The sequence below is a fragment of the Cynoglossus semilaevis genome, chromosome 7 (assembly GCF_000523025.1).
Source record: "Cynoglossus semilaevis isolate Cse_v1.0 chromosome 7, Cse_v1.0, whole genome shotgun sequence".
In the NCBI taxonomy this organism is placed as follows: domain Eukaryota; kingdom Metazoa; phylum Chordata; class Actinopteri; order Pleuronectiformes; family Cynoglossidae; genus Cynoglossus; species Cynoglossus semilaevis.
This window is the reverse complement of record NC_024313.1, coordinates 5,696,955-5,717,880: the sequence shown is the minus strand read 5'-3', so window position 1 is coordinate 5,717,880 and position 20,926 is coordinate 5,696,955. Positions and strand designations below refer to the sequence as shown.

The 20,926-nt window shown below is 41.6% G+C and overlaps 1 protein-coding gene across 2 annotated transcripts in view; it reads left to right on the top strand.

Moving 5' to 3' along the window:
• ezrb (ezrin b) overlaps window positions 1–20,738 on the top strand; it is a 26,981-nt gene extending 6,243 nt beyond the window's left edge. For both annotated transcript variants that reach the window (XM_008312997.3, XM_025056837.1), the window contains 12 exons: window positions 2,242–2,325; window positions 8,451–8,546; window positions 10,402–10,676; window positions 11,428–11,511; window positions 11,782–11,928; window positions 15,043–15,139; window positions 15,568–15,731; window positions 16,866–16,996; window positions 17,291–17,451; window positions 18,174–18,266; window positions 18,614–18,862; window positions 19,260–20,738. In XM_008312997.3, coding sequence (XP_008311219.1) covers window positions 2,242–2,325; window positions 8,451–8,546; window positions 10,402–10,676; window positions 11,428–11,511; window positions 11,782–11,928; window positions 15,043–15,139; window positions 15,568–15,731; window positions 16,866–16,996; window positions 17,291–17,451; window positions 18,174–18,266; window positions 18,614–18,862; window positions 19,260–19,424 — 1,746 coding nt within the window. In that variant the 3' untranslated portion in view covers window positions 19,425–20,738. The remainder of the gene's footprint in view (window positions 1–2,241; window positions 2,326–8,450; window positions 8,547–10,401; window positions 10,677–11,427; window positions 11,512–11,781; window positions 11,929–15,042; window positions 15,140–15,567; window positions 15,732–16,865; window positions 16,997–17,290; window positions 17,452–18,173; window positions 18,267–18,613; window positions 18,863–19,259) is intronic.
• The last annotated feature ends 188 nt before the right edge of the window (window positions 20,739–20,926 follow it).

Here is a 20,926-nt window from a genome sequence, read left to right as displayed (position 1 = left end):
CTAACCCCCCCTCCCTCCGTCCCCCTCCTCCTCCTCCACCTCCACCTCCTGCTCCTTCCTGAGCTCCCTAACTGTGACTCGAAGCTACTACATGTCCCACTGTTGGACGGTCGATGTTTGACTCCAAAAGTTTTGAATTATGTGCACATAACGACCATCTCCCCCGAGGTCTTACTCCAACTTAGGGTTCGTTGAAGCAAAACATGTCAATTACTTTTTAAGCCCTGTGTATAAATCTGTGCCACACCGTTGAATTGTCCACTGTCCAGCTGGAAAAAACACATTTACAGAAATTATTTTAGATAAAGATATATTTTGCTGAAAAAATATGTGCACACAAACAGATTTTTTGCACATTTCCTGCTAGTCTGTGTCAATCGTTACATCAGTTCAACCTACAGTACCTGGAACTTTATCTGACCTTCTCTAAACAAACATTCTTTTTCACTATTTTTTTATAAATTCACCTTATAATCTGGGACATATTTCTTGGATTAATTCATTTCTGTAAAACAAAACAAAAAAGTCAAACTCATCATTAATTTTTTTTGGGTGATAAAATAATCTCCTGAGACCCATTTGTGGGTCTCGCCCCGGTGATTGATCATAAGCATTCCAGACAGGTGTGTTTTCCAATTCCACGGATTATGCGGTGGTGATGCACTTTCCGATCAATGCCTTGATAGGATTCCCTGTAGGATTAAAGTCTGTCGTTGGTTTAAACCCATGTGGCTTTATACAGGGCAACGTTGCTCCATATCAGCAATCTAGTCACTGTCAGCCCCCCCTCTCCCCCCCCCCCCCTCCCCCCCCTCCCCCCTCTCCGCCGCGGGCGTCATTGAGATCTTTCCCGCCTTGTTTGTGTGTGTCTGTGTGTGTGCGTGTGCATGTGTGTGTGTGTAAAGCGGGGGTTTTCTCTCTTCGCTGTGTCCACTGAGCTCTTTGTATCGTTTTCACTGCGCTGCAATAAGTTCCTTCGATGCAGGGAGGCTCTTTGTCTTTTCATAACCCACGCCAGAATACCACAGACGGTTGACATTAGACGCACACAGGAAGAGGGCTGCAGTGTGTGCATCACCTCAGAGCAGTGTTCACCAACATGTTTGTGTGTCGCTGTGGTCGTCGTCGTCGTCGTGACAAAAGCCTCATGTCAAATTGAAATGCTGCGCTCTCATCACTGAGCAAACTTGCAGACAACACAGAATATTGTTTCTCTCCGACATTAGATGTACTTGACATTAGCCACATCTTTTGGAACGATGAAGAATACCCTGTTGTGTGGGTTCTTGTGAACGACCCGTGTCCGAGCTAACATTTGGCTAGTTTTAGCTGTTTCTGTTGACAAACAATTTAATTTTTGCTGTTGTTTAGGTATTAACATTTTCCTATTTATTGAAATTATCAACTGGCTAACAGCAGCTTCTTTTTAATTTTACCAAGTTAGCTTTTACCGACTTGTAGCAAATCATGAGTATGCACAGCTAACTGAACCTTTATCTTTTTTCCCCATTGTCTTTCTGCTCATTTGAACTATTCTTATTAAAAATCTCATGAATTTCAACCCTGAGTTTTTTCTTTAAATCCACATCTTTTACATATTTCTAATTGTCCTTTCCTTCAGTTTCCTGTGGTGAGGTTTTAGCCACCGTGTACTGAACTGTATTCACAGTTAACAGTGGTTATCCAGTCCTAGAGATACAGATTTATAGAGTTTAACAAGAAGAGCACTGACCCTGGGGTTATATTTACATTATTGAATCGGGCCACTCTTCGACGTTCGTTTACACACCCGTGCTGTTAACTTTAACCACGAGGCCGCGGCCACAGAGATGGTGAACCTCCTTTTTGTGCGCACAGGTCACTCTGATCAATCATTAATCCAGACTACGTACGACGTTTTTGACTGTGAATCAGACCTGCTTCACATTTGATCCAGTTCAGAGGAAACACGGTGGCTTTCATAGTTTCCCGTCTCCGTCCTGTGAGAACCAGTGCTGGATGTTTTATTTCACTGAAGGGCAATAAGAGCAGTGTTATTGTCAGGGTCAGGGTCTCCATTGAACTCTCACATCTGTGTAAAGGTAGAGATAAAAAACACAGAGTCCTGTTGTATTTACTCTGCAAACACACACACACACACACACACACACACCAACCCAGGCCCATGTGTTGGTCTTCCCTGCTGTTCTGGCTTGGCTCCTGAACTCTTGTTTTTTTTTTCTTTCTTGTGTTTCTCCACAGGTCAACGTTCGCGTCACCACCATGGACGCTGAGCTGGAGTTTGCCATCCAGCCCAGCACCACCGGCAAACAGCTGTTTGACCAGGTACAGTGAACTGTGTGACTTTTGTACTCAGTAAAAAAAAAGTATCAAATCAAAGAGTGTGATGTACTGACATGGAGCTGCAGCCTCGGCCTCTTGACTCCCTTTGACGTCACAGAGAAGAATTTGTCTTAGAAAGTAACTGTTCTCCAAAGTTCTTTCCAATCATGACGTCTTGATCCTAAATGTTATCTCCTGCAGAGGAGATTACAGAAGGTTTTGTCCCCCGGCAGAGTCCTTATCAACGTTTCGCTGCCTCTCACAGTCAGTCAGCAGACTCTTACATATAGACACCATGAGTGGTTTTTCTCTCGCACATTTCCAAAGATTTTTGTCCTCATCAGCTTCCACATGTTCTGTAGGTTTGTCTGTTTATCTTGACCACCCTCAGCAACGTAGCCCTCATGCTAACAGTTAGGGACAAAGTGAAATCAGTAGTGTTGCAGGATGACTGATTCTGTCAGTCAATCAGTAGTGTTGCAGGATGACTGATTGGATAAGTGATGGCTTAAATAAACAAATTCATAAATAGCCATTACTAGACAAACTAGGTTAAAAAAACAAATTCATAAATAGCCATTACTAGCTGAAATGTTGGCGACATTTAAAAAAATTATAAGTTACCAGCAGGTTAAAAAAGTTGGCACCAATACCAGTGATAGGTAGGAATATTTGACCTGAGAAATGGTTAAAAGTTACTGAAACCTTAGATTAATAAAGATTAAGCCAGGAATTTGATAAATGTCTTAGAAAAAAATAGAACTTTTTAAGCAAATGTGAAGACTGAAAGCTGGCATTGAGATCGAGGAAAGTGATAGAAGAAAATTGAGTAACCTCAAAAAGCTCAGCCAAGGTAGCTCATTTTTTTTAGGTAGCAGAATTTCTAGAAGACTAAAATTAAAGTGTCCTATTTATAAAAATGTGGCGGCGTTATAAAGACGTGTGGAACAATCTGATATTTTCCTGTGGTCAGCAGTGTCATACTAAGACAACCAAAGGTGAACAATTAAACCTGCGGTCATTTTGTTGAAGTGGTGAGTTAAGTTCTCTTTGGAAATTCCTGAATGAAGTGTGAGAGGAAGTAAACGGAACAGGAGGGCGTGGGATTATAATAAAAATGGTTGATCTACAGGAAACAGTTCACTTCACCCAGATAACGATGTGTCATTGATACGTCTTCATTTATTTATTCCTGAAAATCTATCAAGGGCAGCTCTACCTTTCAGATGACTAACAACATGCCTCGTTCTCGCACTTCCTGTCTGCAGGTCACGGGCGGTGTTGTGCATCGGGGAGTAGGAATTAAAACTCACACTCCTCCTCTGGTACAATACTGTTGCACCTAAAATCCCAAAGTAGATGACATGTCATTAGCGTGACTGCTCTGCGAGGCTGCAGTAACAGCACGGGGAGGGGGGGGGGCATTGTTTTAGCCACTTCCTGTATAACCAGTTTTTCAATAGCAACTATAGACAACTATGTGCCTGTATGTTTGTGTGTTTTTGTAGCTGTACCTCAGGGATTATCACAGTTGTGCGTGGCACAAAAGCAGATTTTACTGTAACAGAGGGGGTAAAAAAAAGGAGTTGAACTTTAACCATGTTAAAGGTTTTTATACGGAATTTAAACAAAAAGTCTTTCAGCTGGTTCAAAAGTGCACGCTGTCCACCTTAGACATGTCTCTATTTATAGTGACTGGTGAATTCTGCTGCCTACTTGTCAGAGGGGCCAGGGTTTATCATTCACTTCCCTGTGACCGTGTCAGACGGACGGCCGTCGATGACAGTTACTCATTAGAAGCTCAGGAAAACTGTCTGCTCAACTTCACGGCTTCTGCTCGGACCGACAAACTATTCTGAGTGTTAACACTCGTGGAGACGTCCCCGACAACTCTGATTCACGCTGCGACGTCCGCCTCACACACACACACGTAGACACACACTCCCAGTCACATTGTATCTGTGGAAATGCTGAGTAACAGCCCGTGAACTAACTCTGGCAGCTCCAGTCTGATTCTCTGGTGTGGCCGCTGTGGTCATCGCTGATCATAGCCTTCGTCCCGTCACGCTGCTCTTAAAAAGAAACGCCTGCCACGCCCCTACACACCCTCATACAGTTTCACCTCCATGTGAGAGTCTCTGCTGCTGCTCCTTTAATTTTGCCTGGAGCTACAATGACATAAAAAAAAAAGAAAAAAAAAAGAAGAACATTCAGACATCACAGTTTACAGAAGACGTACGGCCTCCGTCTTGTTATTTTATCCTTGAAGCAGGTTTTAAAAATGAATGCATGCGTAAAAGTAAACAACAGAATAATAAGAAAGTAAATCCTTTGATTGTTTTAACTGGCAACCAGTAGTGTACCAGTGGTAAACAGCTGCTCGTGTTCTGTCACTTGGGGAGGAGTCGTAGATTTGTTTTGGGTGACATCGAAACGAAGTTTAAAAAAAAAGTTCTATGTCCTAACGAGACGCCACGTGACGTTGATCAGCACAGCAGCCATTGATCTTATATGTTCTGTGTAATTGTCAGTCTGTAACGCTTAATTAATAACCTGTTCTTGTGGAAACATTTTAATTGATGTTATGAGATGTGATTTATGTGAAACTTTAGTGTTGTTCCAGAAGTGCACCCCCTGCAGGTCAGGGGGAGGTGAGGCATCGTTTAATACAACTGGCCTTAATGTGAAACCTTCAAACCTGAAAGGTTGATGTCAAACCTGATGAGGAAAGAAAGGGTAACATTAACTGAAGAAAAATGTCATTGAAATGACCTCAATGACCTTCCAGAACTGAGTTCTCTGACCCTCAGGCAGCAGACCATACCTGCAGATCTGTGCCAAGTCAAAACCCCCAAAACAACTCAAATCTGTCTGAACGGTCAAATCCTTAAAGAAAAAGAATGGACTCATGTGTTCAAACTGAGCCTAGAATATAACCACCAATGGGCGGGGGGGGGGTACGGGGGGGTCAGGTTGAGGGCGGCTATTTTTAAATATTAAACCATGACATGATGTCCATATGACACTCCCTTCACTCTTCCCTTCTGTCACAATGACTGTGTAGTTGGACAATAATAGTCCTGTTTCCTCTGGGCCGTGGCCGCCTCCCTGCACCCCCCGCGACAGCGTTCACCGCCTCAAAACACACTCCATCATTGTCCTGGTCGTTCCTAATTTGGGGCCTGACTCGGTAAACCCCTCCTTTCCGCTTTCTAAGCTGCTGTAGGATTTTATCCGTTATTCAGCTCAGAGGATGCAGCGAGTAATGCCGTTTCTGGCCACCGGCATTCCATTGGCTGGCCAAGTGCCACGCAGCAGGAGCTCTCCCAAAAACCCAGACCAGAAACTTTCACTCTGAGGCTGCAGAGCTTCGACTTTTGAGCTCCCCGTCTCTGAGCACGAGATCGGTTTAAAGATTCTAAGCTGCAGCTGCAAATGTTTCACTGAGTTTACAGTTTCTCTCAATCATTGCCGGACTGAGGCAAACCTTTTTTTCCGTCTGATTATTACAGCATCTAAAAAAATCTTCTCTACCTCAAGAAGTGGAGCTGAAATCTCAGACTCTCAGAAAAAAACCAGGAATACATCTATAGTTGATATGTGTGATATGTGATAGTGTTTTATGGCTGCAGGAGCTTCCTGTTAACGTTATAAAATAGTGGCATTTCAACAGTTCCCTCAGTCAATTTAATCTAATCAATTACAAGGTCACATACAATAGTACCTTTGTACCAGAAAAAAAACATTTTGAAAAAGTGGAAAATAAAAAATAATAAATAAATAAAATAATCTAAGCGATCAAAAAACGTACCTAAACCTATAACTTATGTTGTTGAAGGTTTTAAAGTCTATAGAGACAAAAACGAAGAAAGTTTGGATATCACAGTTCTGTTATAGTTTGGGGCTGAATTTTAGGCATTTTTATTTGGAGCCTAAAAATAAAAAAATGGACCTGGAGTGGATTTATTCCCAACTAGGAAGCACCTTCTCTGCCACTGCCTTATCTTTCATGACAAAATAATTCCCCATTCCCAACAATGTCTGTAGTTGGCGCTGTCTACACATCATTGTATTATATATATATATATAAAATATTACCAGAGCAGTTTCAGCTCATGATCTGCACTGGAGCAAATCAGCAGCCCATTAGAGTGAAGGCAGTCTGTCAGAGGTGAGGTGGGTTTACTGAACCTGTGTTCCCAGACCCAGATCTAATCCACCTCTAATGAACTGTGTTATTTACGGTGTCCTTTATCGGCAGGTGGAGGAGACAGTATGTACAGCCAGGTCTGAGGGTGGGTTAGTCAAGTGAAGAAGGTGTGTGTGTGTGTGTGTGTCAGTGCCAGTGCCAGTGTGGTAGCCTGTCGGCAGAAGCCTGTCCCCCTGGGAAACACACTCCGGGTATCTGTGTGTTAACTTGAGTTTGAGTTTCCCTGCCTCTCGCCCTGTGGACCCTGAAGTAAAACCCTCAGTGAAAGAGCCGATTGTTTTCAGAGGCCTTATGAGTTACCGCTCAGATGCAGCCTGAAGTGCTCTCTCATTTCAGCCCCCGCTGCAGTGCTTGATGTTGATGTTGTTCTAAATACAATCCATCAGAAAAGTCATTCATCTTTACTCCCACAGGGTTCAGTCTGGCCTGGAGTTTGTGGAGTTCTTCTGCTGAAAGACAGAGACTGAGACACACACAGAGAGAGAGAGAGAGAGAGAGAGAGAGAGAGTCCCAGGAGATTGATTTTAATTTTAACCAAACTTATTCTTGGGAGTGTTGACCCGGTGTTTCCCCGCGAGGCGAGGCTCCTCACCTGGTAGCTGGGTGGGGAATTTGGCAGTGTTGCATTCAAAGAGAGAGAGCAGCGCAGAGGTCATCTGACTAAATGACTCTCTCACACACACACACACACACACGTACCGGAAAAAAACATGAATTCCTGCATGGTGCTGTAGGAAAATTGCTGTGTCTTTCTGAAGTCTGTAAAGAGCTTCTGGTCATTGAGGTTTTTTCTCTGAAGCCAGTGGAAAATGGCAGCTCCTCCTGCAGCTTAAGTGATTATTCCAGTTTTTCTATTTCAAATACACGGGCAAAAAAAAAAAAAAAAAAAAAAGATTAAAAGAACAGGTCTCAGAGATGCTGATGCTAAAACTTTTTTTCCTCTGGCGTCCCGTGAAACGTTTCTCATCTGGTTATCATTTGTGAATAATCTGTTTTTTAGATGTAGTTCTTAGTCAGCTTCAGTTCCAGAACAAACCTCCTCTGTGTTACTGTGTCGTACTGGTAGAACAGTAGGAACGCTGTGTTCAAGGTCGACTGGCATCAGAAGGTGACGGAAGTTTGTGTTAAATTCATTTGACAAAAATGTTGCCAGACTGAGTCTGAACAGTGTTGAGATGAAATGAAACCCAGGACTGTAACAGATGATGCACCAGCTTCTAGGCTGTGGTGACAATTTGACCTTTGACTTGACCTTCCTGACAGATTATTTAATGTAACCTAAATGTAGGAACAAGATAATTAGGGTGCAGGTCAAGAATATATATATATTATTTTATGAATTAAAACAGACTGGAAACATTTCTTATCCTGGTGGTTAAGTCAAAGTGAAAGTTAAAACCATTAGTGATAATATATATATATATATTTTTATGAATTAAAACAGACTGGAAATATTTCTTATCCTGGTGGTTAACTCAAAGTGAAAGTTAAAACCATTAGTGAAACCGCTGAGTTGTCTTTAGGGCTACAAATCAAATTGTAAAACACCTTAAAGTGACTTTTATTTCATTCTGGTTTACTGCAGTTTGTGTCAAAACCCGGCCCGGCCCACTCTAGGGAGTGGGAGTGTATAACATGATACGTTTTCCTCCACCAATTACCTGGTACCTGAGAATTTCCAGCTCTGAAACTTCTCTAAAAGGTCTTTTCTCACAGCGTCTAATGATCATGACTTCATGTCTTTTAAGTTTGAAGGCATGGTTTCACTAATAGCAGTTACGTCATTGTTTCATAATCTTCTCGGAAGAACGGGTTCTTAAAAACTGTGGCCAAAACTGAGTGTGTCACCCTCAGCAAAATAAAAATGAAAAAAAAAAACCAACTCAGTTTTACGACTTGCCCTTTCTGTTTCACACAGGTGGTAAAAACCATCGGCCTGCGTGAAGTCTGGTACTTTGGACTGCAGTACATGGATGGAAAAGGTTACCAAACTTGGCTGAAACTGGACAAAAAGGTATGATCCAAGTGAAGCAGTATTTCCTCTGTATGTTTTTTTTTCCTTTTTTCATTTTAATGTGTAACTTTTTATTTGAATTCTCAAGTCAAAGAAGATTAATGAGTCTCAGCTTTGCATCCCACGGGCAATACTTGACCCATTTAAATCAATGTGCTGGTATACTTTAACCTGCCCCTGAAGTCACGGTGATGCCTTCACTGTCCTACGATTACAAATCAGTCCTGATAATTAATAATTTAGCCTTTTTTTTGACAACAGCACTCGTATCTTCATTGCATTTTCCCCATTAAAAATAACTAAAAACCAGTTAACTCGTTCCAGCCCCATAGATATAAACACATATATTATATATAATATAAAATAATAATAATTAAGAAAACATTTTATATTATTGTTATAAAAATTGGTAAAAATGACCAAGTGAGGGACCGTGAGCGCGACAGAATGTCGGGGCCACTTTTTCAAATTTGGGTGGAGCTCGGTTGAGCTCCTATATCTAGATATTTCCTCGTGTCAGGATCAAAATCTTGCAATAGTTGCAGACTCATAACATGGAATACTCGTATTTTGGGAAGCTCATATCAAGGATGACTGCTGTATTTGCACACGCTGTGCTGTGTCAACCAAATTTAAATTTCTTTTCTGGGTGCTGTCTCTGCTGAAACATTCAAAAACCCACACACTGTAGATTACAGTAGAATCAGCTGCAGGCGGATTACTTGACATCAAAGCGACCTGTGCGTGAACCCTCACCACTGCCGTTCTGCTGTTTTTCCAGTGTAAACAGGGTTCACCTGGACTCCAGTGCAGGTGTTAGTTCAGAACAGTGACATGAAATAAGTCACAGAGGTGAAGTCACGCGTACAGATTTGTAAAATTACATTGTATTTGCGACGTAAATTCTACAGTAGTTTCTTTTTATCATCACGCCTCAGCTCAGTCACATCTCCCTGAGGGAAATTCTTCCCTTTTTTCGCTCCTCAGATTCTGTTAAAACTGTACAAAACCTACTAGTTTCCAACAGGAAGCTGTGATGGAATTCCAGCGCACTAGTGTTTAAAAAAAAATCTTAAATCTTAAAAATATCTTGGTTGCTTTTCTGCTGCTATTTTGGTGTTTTGCACTGAGTCTTAACAAGTGTTACTGCAGACGAGTATTTGAAAAACATGCACCTGCCTTTTCTGGCCTGAAGCCTATTATTTCAGCATTCCTCTGCATGGCATTTATATAAGGGGCTCGCTCCCAGGGGGGAGGAGGGAGGGGTCGATTCTTGCTTCAGTCAGCGTCATGTAAATGCCCTGTGTCACAAAAAAAAATCCTGATTTTGAACAGTCCTATGAAAAGTACCTGGTTTTGATATGAGATGATAAAGTTTTAGTCATTTTAAAATAACACTTGGTTGTATATTTTGTCGGCGTAAGTACTGATTTATATTCTGTAGTAACTTTCTGCTTTCTGCATTGCTTTTTGAAATTGTATGTCCCCAAATGTAATTTCACCCCAAAAATTGCTGCATGTGGTATTTTTTATTAATTATTAGCAGTACTTTAAAATGTCTCGTATTAACTTTTTTTCCATCTTGTCATGGAAATTAAATAATGCACATTATCAAAGCATGTCTTAATCTATTAATAAATACAACCAAAAGCTTAAATAAGAGAAGTTTTTTCATTTATATTTTCATTTTGATTTGCCATGGTTCATTATTCAATAATAATAATAATTTCTTAGTTATTGTTTATGTATTTATTCAAACATATAGACTGGAAACAAAGAGAAAGACCAACACTGGTGACGTCCATTTAAAACCGTTCATTCCTAAATCCAACCTTTTTTTTTTACTCGTCTCCAGGTGTCGTCCCAGAAAGTGAAGAAAGAGAACCCGCTTCAGTTCAAGTTTCGCTCCAAGTTCTTCCCAGAGGACGTGTCGGAGGAGCTGATCCAGGAGATCACCCGGAAGCTCTTCTTCCTGCAGGTGAAGGAGAGCATCCTGAGCGACGAGGTCTACTGCCCACCAGAGACCGCCGTGCTGCTGGCCTCCTACTCTGTTCAGGCCAAGTTTGGAGACTGCAACAAAGAAGTCCATCGACCGGGATACCTGGTGTCTGAGCGGCTGCTGCCAAACAGGTGCAGGGAAACAAACAAAGCATTATACAGAAATGAAATCTAGGTCAAAAACTCACCTCTCTGTGTGTGTGTGTGTCTTGTCAGCTGCTGGTGAATCAGGGCACAAAAAAAAACATTTCACCAGAAATGATAAACATACAGTAGGCTGTGCTGGTTGAACCGGCTGGAAAGAAAATCATTATCTCAACCCCCCAGATAAAAGTAGGACAGTAAACAGTCCTGCTGCACCAGTTGTTATCTCTGGAGAACAGCATCTCCGGCTCTGATCAGTGTCAGTTATGGACATCGTCCCGTGGGAGTGCGTAGACCAGCTAATTAAAAGTATTATTACATGTGAAGATCAATGAGTTGTTTAAAATTAAAAAAAAAAAAATACAAAAGGTAATTAGCTTAGCCAGCTAACTAGCACTCTAACTGCTTACAGCAGACCATAACTGTGGTCGATTACAAAACAAACAGGTAGTTATTTCCATTTAGTCCAGGCTTGACCTTGTGTTCACAGTCAGTGGCTGAAATGCAGCCCCAAACTTAGGCCTTCACTTACCTTTTTCTTCTGTTTTTTTAACATTCACACCAAAGACTTAAAATACCAAAAGGGAACTCATCGTTTTTACCTTTGGACCAATCGATGTTTTCAGAGGTAGAAGGAAACTGAAGGTCCTGTCTGGTTTTGTTGTTGTTGTTGTTTGTGTTTGTTTTGCTGCTCATCTCGCTCATGTTCTCTCTCTCTCTCTCTCTCTGTTCTCTGCAGAGTCCTGGAGCAGCACAAATTGTCCAGAGAACAGTGGGAGGAGAGGATCCAGGTGTGGCACGAGGAGCACCGTGGGATGCTGAAGTAAGACGCATCATGTGAATCTTTCTAAACATAAACTCATTTCAATGACAATATAACTTGATTAATCATGACAAATGGTGATTAATAAATTAATAAATTAAATTAAAAAATAAATTAATCCACAGCTACTGAGTTAAAAAACATTGAAACAGTTGACAGTAATGGTGATAAATTAATAAATTAAATTTAAAAATAAATTAATCCACAGTTAAAAAACATTGAAACAGTTGACAGTCCTCTATTTCTATACATGTTTTTTTTTTTTTTTTTAGAGGATGCTATGCTGGAGTACCTGAAGATCGCCCAGGACCTGGAGATGTACGGGGTGAACTACTTTGAAATAAAGAATAAGAAAGGAACCGAGCTGTACCTGGGAGTGGACGCCCTGGGACTGAACATTTATGAGAAAGATGACAAGTGAGTTTTGTGATGTGCACCTCACGCTACTTGACTCGGGCTACGTGGACACAATAGGCTTTAAATTGGTGTGGGCCCCTCATAATGTCCTCATAATTTAGAAACCTGTGTGAGTTCCAGTTTTCTGCCTTTGGTGATGACGCACAGACTCGGTCTCAGAGTGACCGTGTTCCTGTTTCTCAGGATTGTGACCCGTTGTGAATAACAGAGCTAAAGGAATGGAACGAGTCTCTTCAAGTACTGTCACCAAAGACAACAGCTGCCTCTTTGACACAGTATTTTAAATGGGATTTTAAGCCTCTTTGCTACACTTTGTTTACAGTTTTTCTCAGTAAAAACTGTATTACTGTATTGTAACATTGTAGTCAAACAAAGGGAGTTAGAAGTACATCTAGTATCCCCCCGACTTAACGAAGAAATTAAACACAACAAACCAAACCTAATCTTGAAAATGAACATATTTCTGGTTTAAAGGTTCTCAGGAATATTATACAAAATATTCTGCTTTTAGGTCCCAGTGTGAAAAGGTGACATTTTCTTCACGACTATCTCTGCTTCTCTCTCAGTTTGGGCCAGTGTTTCAGTAGGCACATGACCAGAAATGTAGAAAAAAAAATGCTAGAAGGACCTTGTTTTCCAGCCTTTCTTTCTATGTGTATCAAACAAAGATTATTTGACATCAATCTTTTGGAGAACATGTTCTCCTCTAATCTACACAGAAAAACACACTGTCCCAGCTCAGCAGGTCTGGGCTCACACTGAAAGGGAAAACCTTCCATTTTCAGGCCTCCAGCTGAGTGTGACTCATGGTTATTATAGGTTTGTAGGACAGGACGATTTGTGGGAAAATCACTCTGTTTATGGTATTAAAAAAAAGAAATTCAGAGAGCTTCAGTGTTGCTGCTGATGGCTCGGAGCGTGTGGTTACTGAGGGCAAAGAACATTCTGTTACTGACTGTGAGCTGGAAAATCCTTTAGCTCCACTGTGGCTGAGTTCAGCTCTTCTCATTGTGGATCTCCTCCTGATGTAGCGACTGTACGGTGTTGGTCTTAATGGCGTTTCTAGATTCAGCCCATAATGAGTGTTTGTTTGTTCAACATGAGGTTCTTTTTAAGTCCAAATTATTTAATTGCCCTTGTGTTTGGGTTGATTTTTGTCTCTCATTTTAACCATGATTTGTAGCCTGAGGCTTTATCCGGCATGAAAAAGGCATTGTTAGGGATCGTACAAAGTTCTGTTTTTTTTGTTCTCCCTGAGTTTAGAGAAAGAAATGTCTCTCCTCCACGGTGCCCTCTGCTGTAGCCATGACGACGCTGACTGGTTTTTCAAGCTGTGCAGCACTTAAGAATGTGAGGCTAACCTACAACACTGGCTCTCCGATGAGAGCGGCTGTCCCACAATGCACTAGTGTAGCCGAGGCGCAGTCTGCTGCGGGTTTAACTACTTGCGCGCTGCTCCACAAACCACAGCAGTGCTCACTAGTTCATTATTTATATTTCTACGATTTCAACTTCTTGCATAATAAATATTAAAATATAAATAAAAGGATTAAGTTGATGTGTAAATAAATGTGCAAAGACGGTCATCTCTGGAAAAGTCTCACCTCCACTTTATTTATTTATTTATTTTTATCCAAAATAAAAAGATGACATTGTCTTTCCACTTTATTTATTTGTATCCAAAATAAAAAGATGACATTGTCAAAACAATTTTAACTTCTATCCTTCTGTAGTCGTAGTTAAATGATTAAAATGTGTTTAAAGTAACATGGAGTTGACTCACGCTCCTTGCATTTCATTTATATTTTAAAGATTGAAGTAATGCAATTATCTATGATTTATTTTAATGGTAAAAGTAGAGTAAAGTTTTAATATTACTACTAAAATTGCAAGGTGTAACAGCATTGTTTTTATAATCTAGGAGAAATTAAGCTTACATGGTATTTACAGCACCCCCTGCAGGGGAGAAAGGAACATTTCCTTCACTTTGCATTAAGCAACACAGTTCTTGAAAAGTAGAGCAGTAACTCTATGCACCATCAGATAATAAAAGTATCTATTTATCAGGTGAATAAAAGACAAATATGCAAAAGTTTCAAATTCCTCATTGTGGCAGAGACGACTAAAAACCCTCAGACTTTGAATCAAGAACTGGGAGCAGCTCGATAAAAGACGAGATGTTGGATTCCCTCAGATAAACCTGCGCATTGTTTTCTCGATTCCTGAGTCGCGTGTCAGGGCCGTGAAGAAGAGCCAAATTCCAGTCAGACAGTTTCACAGAGGAGTTTCACCATGAGCTGGATGCTCGTCTTTCTGCATTGCAACACTGTGAACCGGCCGGTGCCTCTCTGCAGCTCTGCTCTGTGTGGTGTGAGGAATGGAACTTGCATCTGTTCAGTTCCTCTTTCACCCACGAGAGAGAGAGAGAGAGAGGAAGGGAGGGAGGGAGGGAGGGAGCCACACCCTAGATTTCTTCTTCTTACGATTATTGATCGCTGTCTGTCACACAGGCCTTTGACCTCATTGTTCTTCACACTTGCAGACAACAGTGTCTGTGTGGTTCTGCTCTTTGGTCTTGATTTACTGCTGCTCCTTAAAGATGTCATTTGTAAACATCAGGTTCTGCTGATTGTTACACGAGTCCAGCAGCTACCTACCTACTCTGTCCTGTTGAGGATCCTGCAGGAGCTGGAGCGAGTCCTAGCTGACACACACACGTGTAGAAGGATGGTGTGTGTGGCAACATGTTTAAAACTGTCGATCAGTTTGGAGCCTTCCTTCAACGTTAGTGCCATAGAAGTCCTGTACATATGCACCAGCGAGCACCAACCAGAATAAACATGGCTCCACGCCCCTGGTCCTGTAGAAAAATTTCAAGTTTCTTGTATTCATTGACCAGGTGTAGTTTTCCCTGAAAGTGTTACGACTGTCCCTTGTTGCTATCAGCTGTTTCTACGACTACGTGGTGACTCAGCCTATTTGGACAAAATTATCTCATCACAGACCCAGTTTTTTATTTAAGTCCAGGAACTTGTTTTTTTTTTCCTCGCAGCTTCATCCTGTCTCACTTCACTTCATTAAACTGTGTTTTTTCTCTGCCTGTTATTTCCTCAGACTGACGCCAAAGATCGGCTTCCCTTGGAGTGAAATCAGAAACATTTCCTTCAACGACAAGAAATTCATCATCAAGCCCATTGACAAGAAATCACCAGTAAGTGACAGCAGTGCAGCGTCAGCCAATGTTAACACTGACCTCCAGTGAAAAACGCCTTGTTCCTTTTTAGGTAGAAATAAATGTTTCACTGCGTGTTTTTGCAGTGAGTTTCACTTCCCTTTTTTTTTTTTAATTATGGTGGTTTTTGTGTGAAAATCATGGTCTGTTTCCATCAGCAAAAATAAGTTTTATATAAAACTGGATTAGGACCAAGTTACCATTTAGTCGAGTGACTCAGAATAAATCAGAATTGGGCGTCACAGTGAACACTGTTATGAGTGTGTGTTTTGAGAAGGATCAAAACCAGACTAATGTTGACATTTAATATTAAGATCTAAAGTCAAACAGAAGTTTGTGCACGTTGTTGATGCTGTGCCTCATCTCGTAACTAGTTGAGCTCCTCACGGTTCTTCTCCGACTTTCAGGACTTTGTGTTTTACGTCCCACGGCTGCGTATCAACAAGCGCGTCCTGCAGCTGTGCATGGGCAACCATGAGCTGTACATGCGCCGCCGCAAGCCCGACACCATCGAGGTGCAGCAGATGAAGGCCCAGGCCCGAGAGGAGAAGCAGCAGAAGCAGATGGAGAGGTACGAGGAATCCTGCACAAGTCCTTGTCTTAGTGCGTTACTGGATGCTGATCCTAGCTTAGCATTCATACTTGTGTAGTGATGATGACAAGTTGAAATTATTCTCTTGATCATATTATTATTATTATTATTATTGATAATAATAATGTTTTTTATAACCATTTTCAATTATCATAATACTTGACCATCAATATTTTGATAAAATTATTCCTAATTGACATCTTTAATATAATTCAATATATACATAATAATATTGTTCCTGTGAAATATAAACAATTTTTTTATATTATATATAAATATACAAAAAACATGTTTGTATATATGTATGTATATATGTGTTTTAAAAACATACGACTTAAATCTTTCCTTCTAGTTCTATTTATTTTATTTGACCAGTTCTATCCTGTGTCCATTTCCAGGACTGTGTTGTGGTCTTTTTGTCAAACAAAAGGAAGTGAATTCAAGTAAAAGCGCTGCCTTGTTCATTTTCATGTTGGTATTTCCCCAAGTTCAGTGTGGTCTGCTGTCACAGTGGAATGAACTCAGTGATATATTTAGTAAACTACGTCCAGCAGAGTCATTGACCTGAAACACTTGTTACTCTCAGACATTTGTAAAACATGCAGGTCGTCAACGCTCCCATTCATCGGGGTTAACAAAACAACGTTCCCTGTTGAACTGTGGGAAGTGTACTTCCTGAATTGCCTGAATTCAGGAGGAACATTTGAAAGTCCACCCCGGTCTCAGCAGCAGCTGTCGGCCCACTGTCTGTCCTCCACAGCTGTTCAAACACCGTGATGTAACGGGCGGCAGACGGCACAGTAAACCCCACAGTAAAGTCGTTTTTCACCGGTCACTGTCCGGACACTGCAACAGAACAGGACAGAGAGTCTTAGTTTTTATCCACAGCATGTGTGAAAACCAGGAGTTTCATTTTAACTGCGTGAAATAAAAAAAAAAACCAAAACAATAGTTTGGAAAAACATCCACGGCTTCGACGCGGTTCCTTCAGGAGCCGCTGGTGTAAACACACGCTGATTCTCAGCTTTTGTGGCGCCGCTTTATCATCAGTGAGCGGTAACTGTGCATCACGGCAGACGTGACAGGTCACTTTGTCGACTGTCTTATCTGCAGGGCCCAGCTGGAGAATGAGAAGAAGAAGAGGGAGGCCATCGAGAAAGAAAAGGAGCAGATGGAGATGGAGAAGCAGGATCTGATGATGAGGCTGTACCAGTTTGAGGAGAAGACCAAGAAGGCGGAGAAAGGTGAGGGGGAGGGAGAGAGAACGGGGGAGGAGGAGTGGAACACCAGTCACTTTGATCGAAAGGAAAACGTGTTTGCTTAAAATCTGCACAGTTACATCCCAAGAATATAGAAATGCTAGGCTAATGTGGCCGTGTTTATTAAATTGCTTTACATTTTGTAAAGAAATATATATTTATATATTTGTATTTTCTACATGTTCTATTTGGTTCTTTGTTTTTATGTGAAAAAAATGTTCTTTTTTTAACTCCAGCATTTGTCTCATATTGTATATGTCCTCCGTCCTGTGTTTTCAGAGCTGCAGGACCAACTCCAGAGAGCCATGATGCTGGAGCAGGAGCGGAGGAGAGCCGAAGAAGAAGCAGCTCGTCTGGAGGTGGAGCGTCAGGCTGCCCTGCTGGCCAAAGAGGAGCTGGCCCGTCATGCTGAGGACCAGAAGAAGAGCCAGGAGCAGCTGGTCAGTGTCTCAGTGGCTTTAGCTGTTGTTTGGGACCAGCTCTGCACACAACAGGGTTCAGTGTTAAGCCTGGCGTTCCAGCTGAACCACACCTCCTTATTTCAGACTAACCCCTCCTCCCTCTTTGCCCAAAGCTGCCTGGCCACAGACCACCCACTGGAGTGTGTGCTCTCACTTTAACAGTCCTGACAGTAAAGAACTGGTCTCTTCCACACAGATAATCAGAGAAACACCTTCTATAAACAACGATTATACTTTAAACCTTACCGTGTGTAGTGAGGAAAAACATTAGCACAAACATTCTGGTGTTTTGTTTTGTTTTTTACTTCCTGCTACCGTGTGTCACACTGTGCCTCTGTTTAGTCTAGTCTGCTGAAATTAAAGCCATTCACATTGTTGTAAAGGTCTTGAGGGAAGTACCAGGACACCCACGGAGGCCTGAGAGCCTGAGTATGTTCACGATGTCCAGATTTAAACACCCGTTACAAAAGTCGTGAAACTCAATCTCCAGGCTGATGTTTTATAATCACAGTCATCCACAGAAAGTTCTAGAAATTAATCAGTGTAAGCCGTCATTACAATACATTCCAGACTGGTTTTGTAGTAAGACTGTCGGTAACCTGCATCATTGATTTTCCTGTAGTGTGTTTACTGGTAGGTAATAAGATTCAACCTGTTGTCCGTCGGACATCTTTCATGTTTTTGTTCCTCCCATTTGTCAGGCTGCAGACCTGGCAGAGCACACAGCCAAGATCTCCCTGCTGGAGGACGCCAGGAGACGCAAGGAGGAGGAGGCCAACACATGGCAGCTGAGGGTGAGGGCTTGAACTAAGGGTTAAACTCAGCTCAGTCTGCCCTGAGGGGAAGTTGGAGTCAACATCAACAGGAGATAAATATAGTAGATTTTACCAACAAACATAAAATGACTGTAATGTCTGTGTCTGCAGTGCCAGTGATGCGTTCACTGTCCTTGGAAACATTTGAATCGTAGCAAACTTTGTTTTGATACTTTGAAATTACAACAAAAACACAGGGTACACACAGTGATGCCTTCTTTGTCCTAGGAAAGATTTAAAATGCTACTAAGGTAACTGGGGTTGTCAAAGGTTTGTTGCTCTAAAGAAACAATCGTTCAACATATTTGACGCACATTCTCCTCCAGGCCAGAGAGGCTCAGGATGATCTGATGAAAACCAAAGAGGAACTGCACATGGTGATGGCGGCACCTCAGCCCCTTCCTCCTCCTCCTCCTCCCGCCCTGTACGACCACATGGACGAGAACAGCGACAGCGATGAGAACGTCAGCACGCACAGCGCAGACCTGCTGATCGGAGGCATCAACGACCACCGCATGGAGGAGGACCGCCTGACCGAGGCCGAGAAGAACGAGCGTGTCCAGAAACAGCTGAGGGTGAGAGCTTTGAAGACCAGAACTGGTCACTCATTTTACATGTTTTTCGTGAGTGTTTTTGAAGGTTTAAATCCCTAACTACAAAGAATCCACCAACACCATTATTTTGACCAGAGCAAGAAAAAAAAACAAGGATAATTATCTGTTAGTTAATTACCAGACAGCTCTGCTCAGCACCTCTTTAAAATTGCTCCCTTCCCCCCCCCCGGTAAAAACTCCTATGTTACTTTGAACCTTCCGGAACTGTTTCACGGACTCTGTGAGTGAGCGGCTTTATCAGCAGACATGTCACAGGGTCGCTGTTAAAATCTGGTTTTCTGCTCGACTTTAAACAAACGACAGTCTTGTCGGTCTCAACCTCCCATGTTTCACGCTGCGTCCCCTTCCTCTCCCACAGACACTGACCTCAGAGCTGGCTCAGGCGCGTGATGAATCCAAGAACACCCAGAACGACCTCCTTCACTCCGAGAACGTCAGGCACGGCCGCGACAAGTACAAGACCCTGCGACAGATCCGACAGGGCAACACCAAGCAGAGGATTGACGAGTTCGAGGCCTTATAAGGAGCCCAGGACCCTTTCTGAATGGTCACCGACACACATATCGACACATAACCAGCACAATCGCACACAACGTAGCTCAAACGTGGCGGTGGCAGACGAAAAGTGGATCAGCAAGAGCACAGCAGAAGAATCACATCCCAGAGAGATGAGCTCCAGTTGTTACGTCTGTCTGGCAAAATACAGGGCTTTGCAATTCCTTAGTGCCAAAACCTCCTCTCCTTGTAGTCTTTATTATCTCACTCTGTGTATTTGATTGTGAACTCCGTGATCACTTTTGTCTGCTTTTTTTATCCAGACATCATGATGATGAAGGTGGGGACTAGCCAAAATTTATTATTATTATTATTATGTACTTAATCCAAGCCTGTCCTCTTATTGATGTCTGTCTTTTGTTGCGTTGGAAAATTCAAAAAACAATAGTGTCCTTGTTCTAATTGTGACCACTCAGAAAGGGGTGAGACAGTATAAGCAGAAATATATATGTTTTATTTTGTTTTTCATTATATTTGGACACTTCCATTTATGTTCAACATTGCTATACAGTAGTTTTAATCATTCCTAGTTTGATATTTATACTGTATATGGGACATTAAAAAGGGTATTTCGTCTTGGTTTGTATATTTTTTTTTTTTGCTATCTACTAATGATAAAGAAAGGTTTTATATATTGACCAAAACAATAGACGTCCTATGTTCCATATGTTTTCCTTTAGATCAATAAATTAAGGAGATTTAATTGTAAATTATTATTTTTACTGTAGGTCATATCCAGCTGATTGCCGTGAAATCAGTGGAAGAGGAGATTGCTGTCTATCGAGGTACTTTTCAATTAGTTGCCATACAGTTTGCGGCATCGCTGCTGAGGAACGTCTGTTCTCCGAGACCCCGTGTTGACTGGGACATTTAGGTCTAATCTGTTTTTTAATTTCTGTCTGTTCTGTGTGGTGTCGCTGAAGAGTGGGAATTAAGCATGTGTTGTGTGTTCTTAACCTCCAGAGTGGCCTTGCTGTCCTGACGTAGAGTCACAGAAATTGGATGTAACTTTCAGAAACTTTTTGTGTCTGTGTTAACCTCAAGAAAGGATCACTGAGGGTGGAGGTGGAAATGTTAGAGAGAATTTTCAGCAGTTTTGGTCACGAAGGACTTAAACCAGACAGTATAACGCCAACATGTCACTCTCCTCTCTCTGGACATGGACTATAGTAGCATCTACTTACACTGTAATGGAAACACAGCTCTGCTGGTCGTTGTATATGAACATGATTTTATAATGAGGTGTTCAACATACAGGCAATAAACAAATTCTGTAATTCCAGGTTGTGTATTTTTTGTATTATTAACTCCACATTTGTCTCTGGTGAAAAAGGAAATTGTGTTCCTCTGGCTTAGACAAGAAAAGAGTGCAGATGGTGAAATTAATTTCTAAAAATTTTTGGTGAACACTTACTTTAAATAAGACTTGAATATCTGAAGTTAGGCAAACATTTCTACGAAGTAACTGAA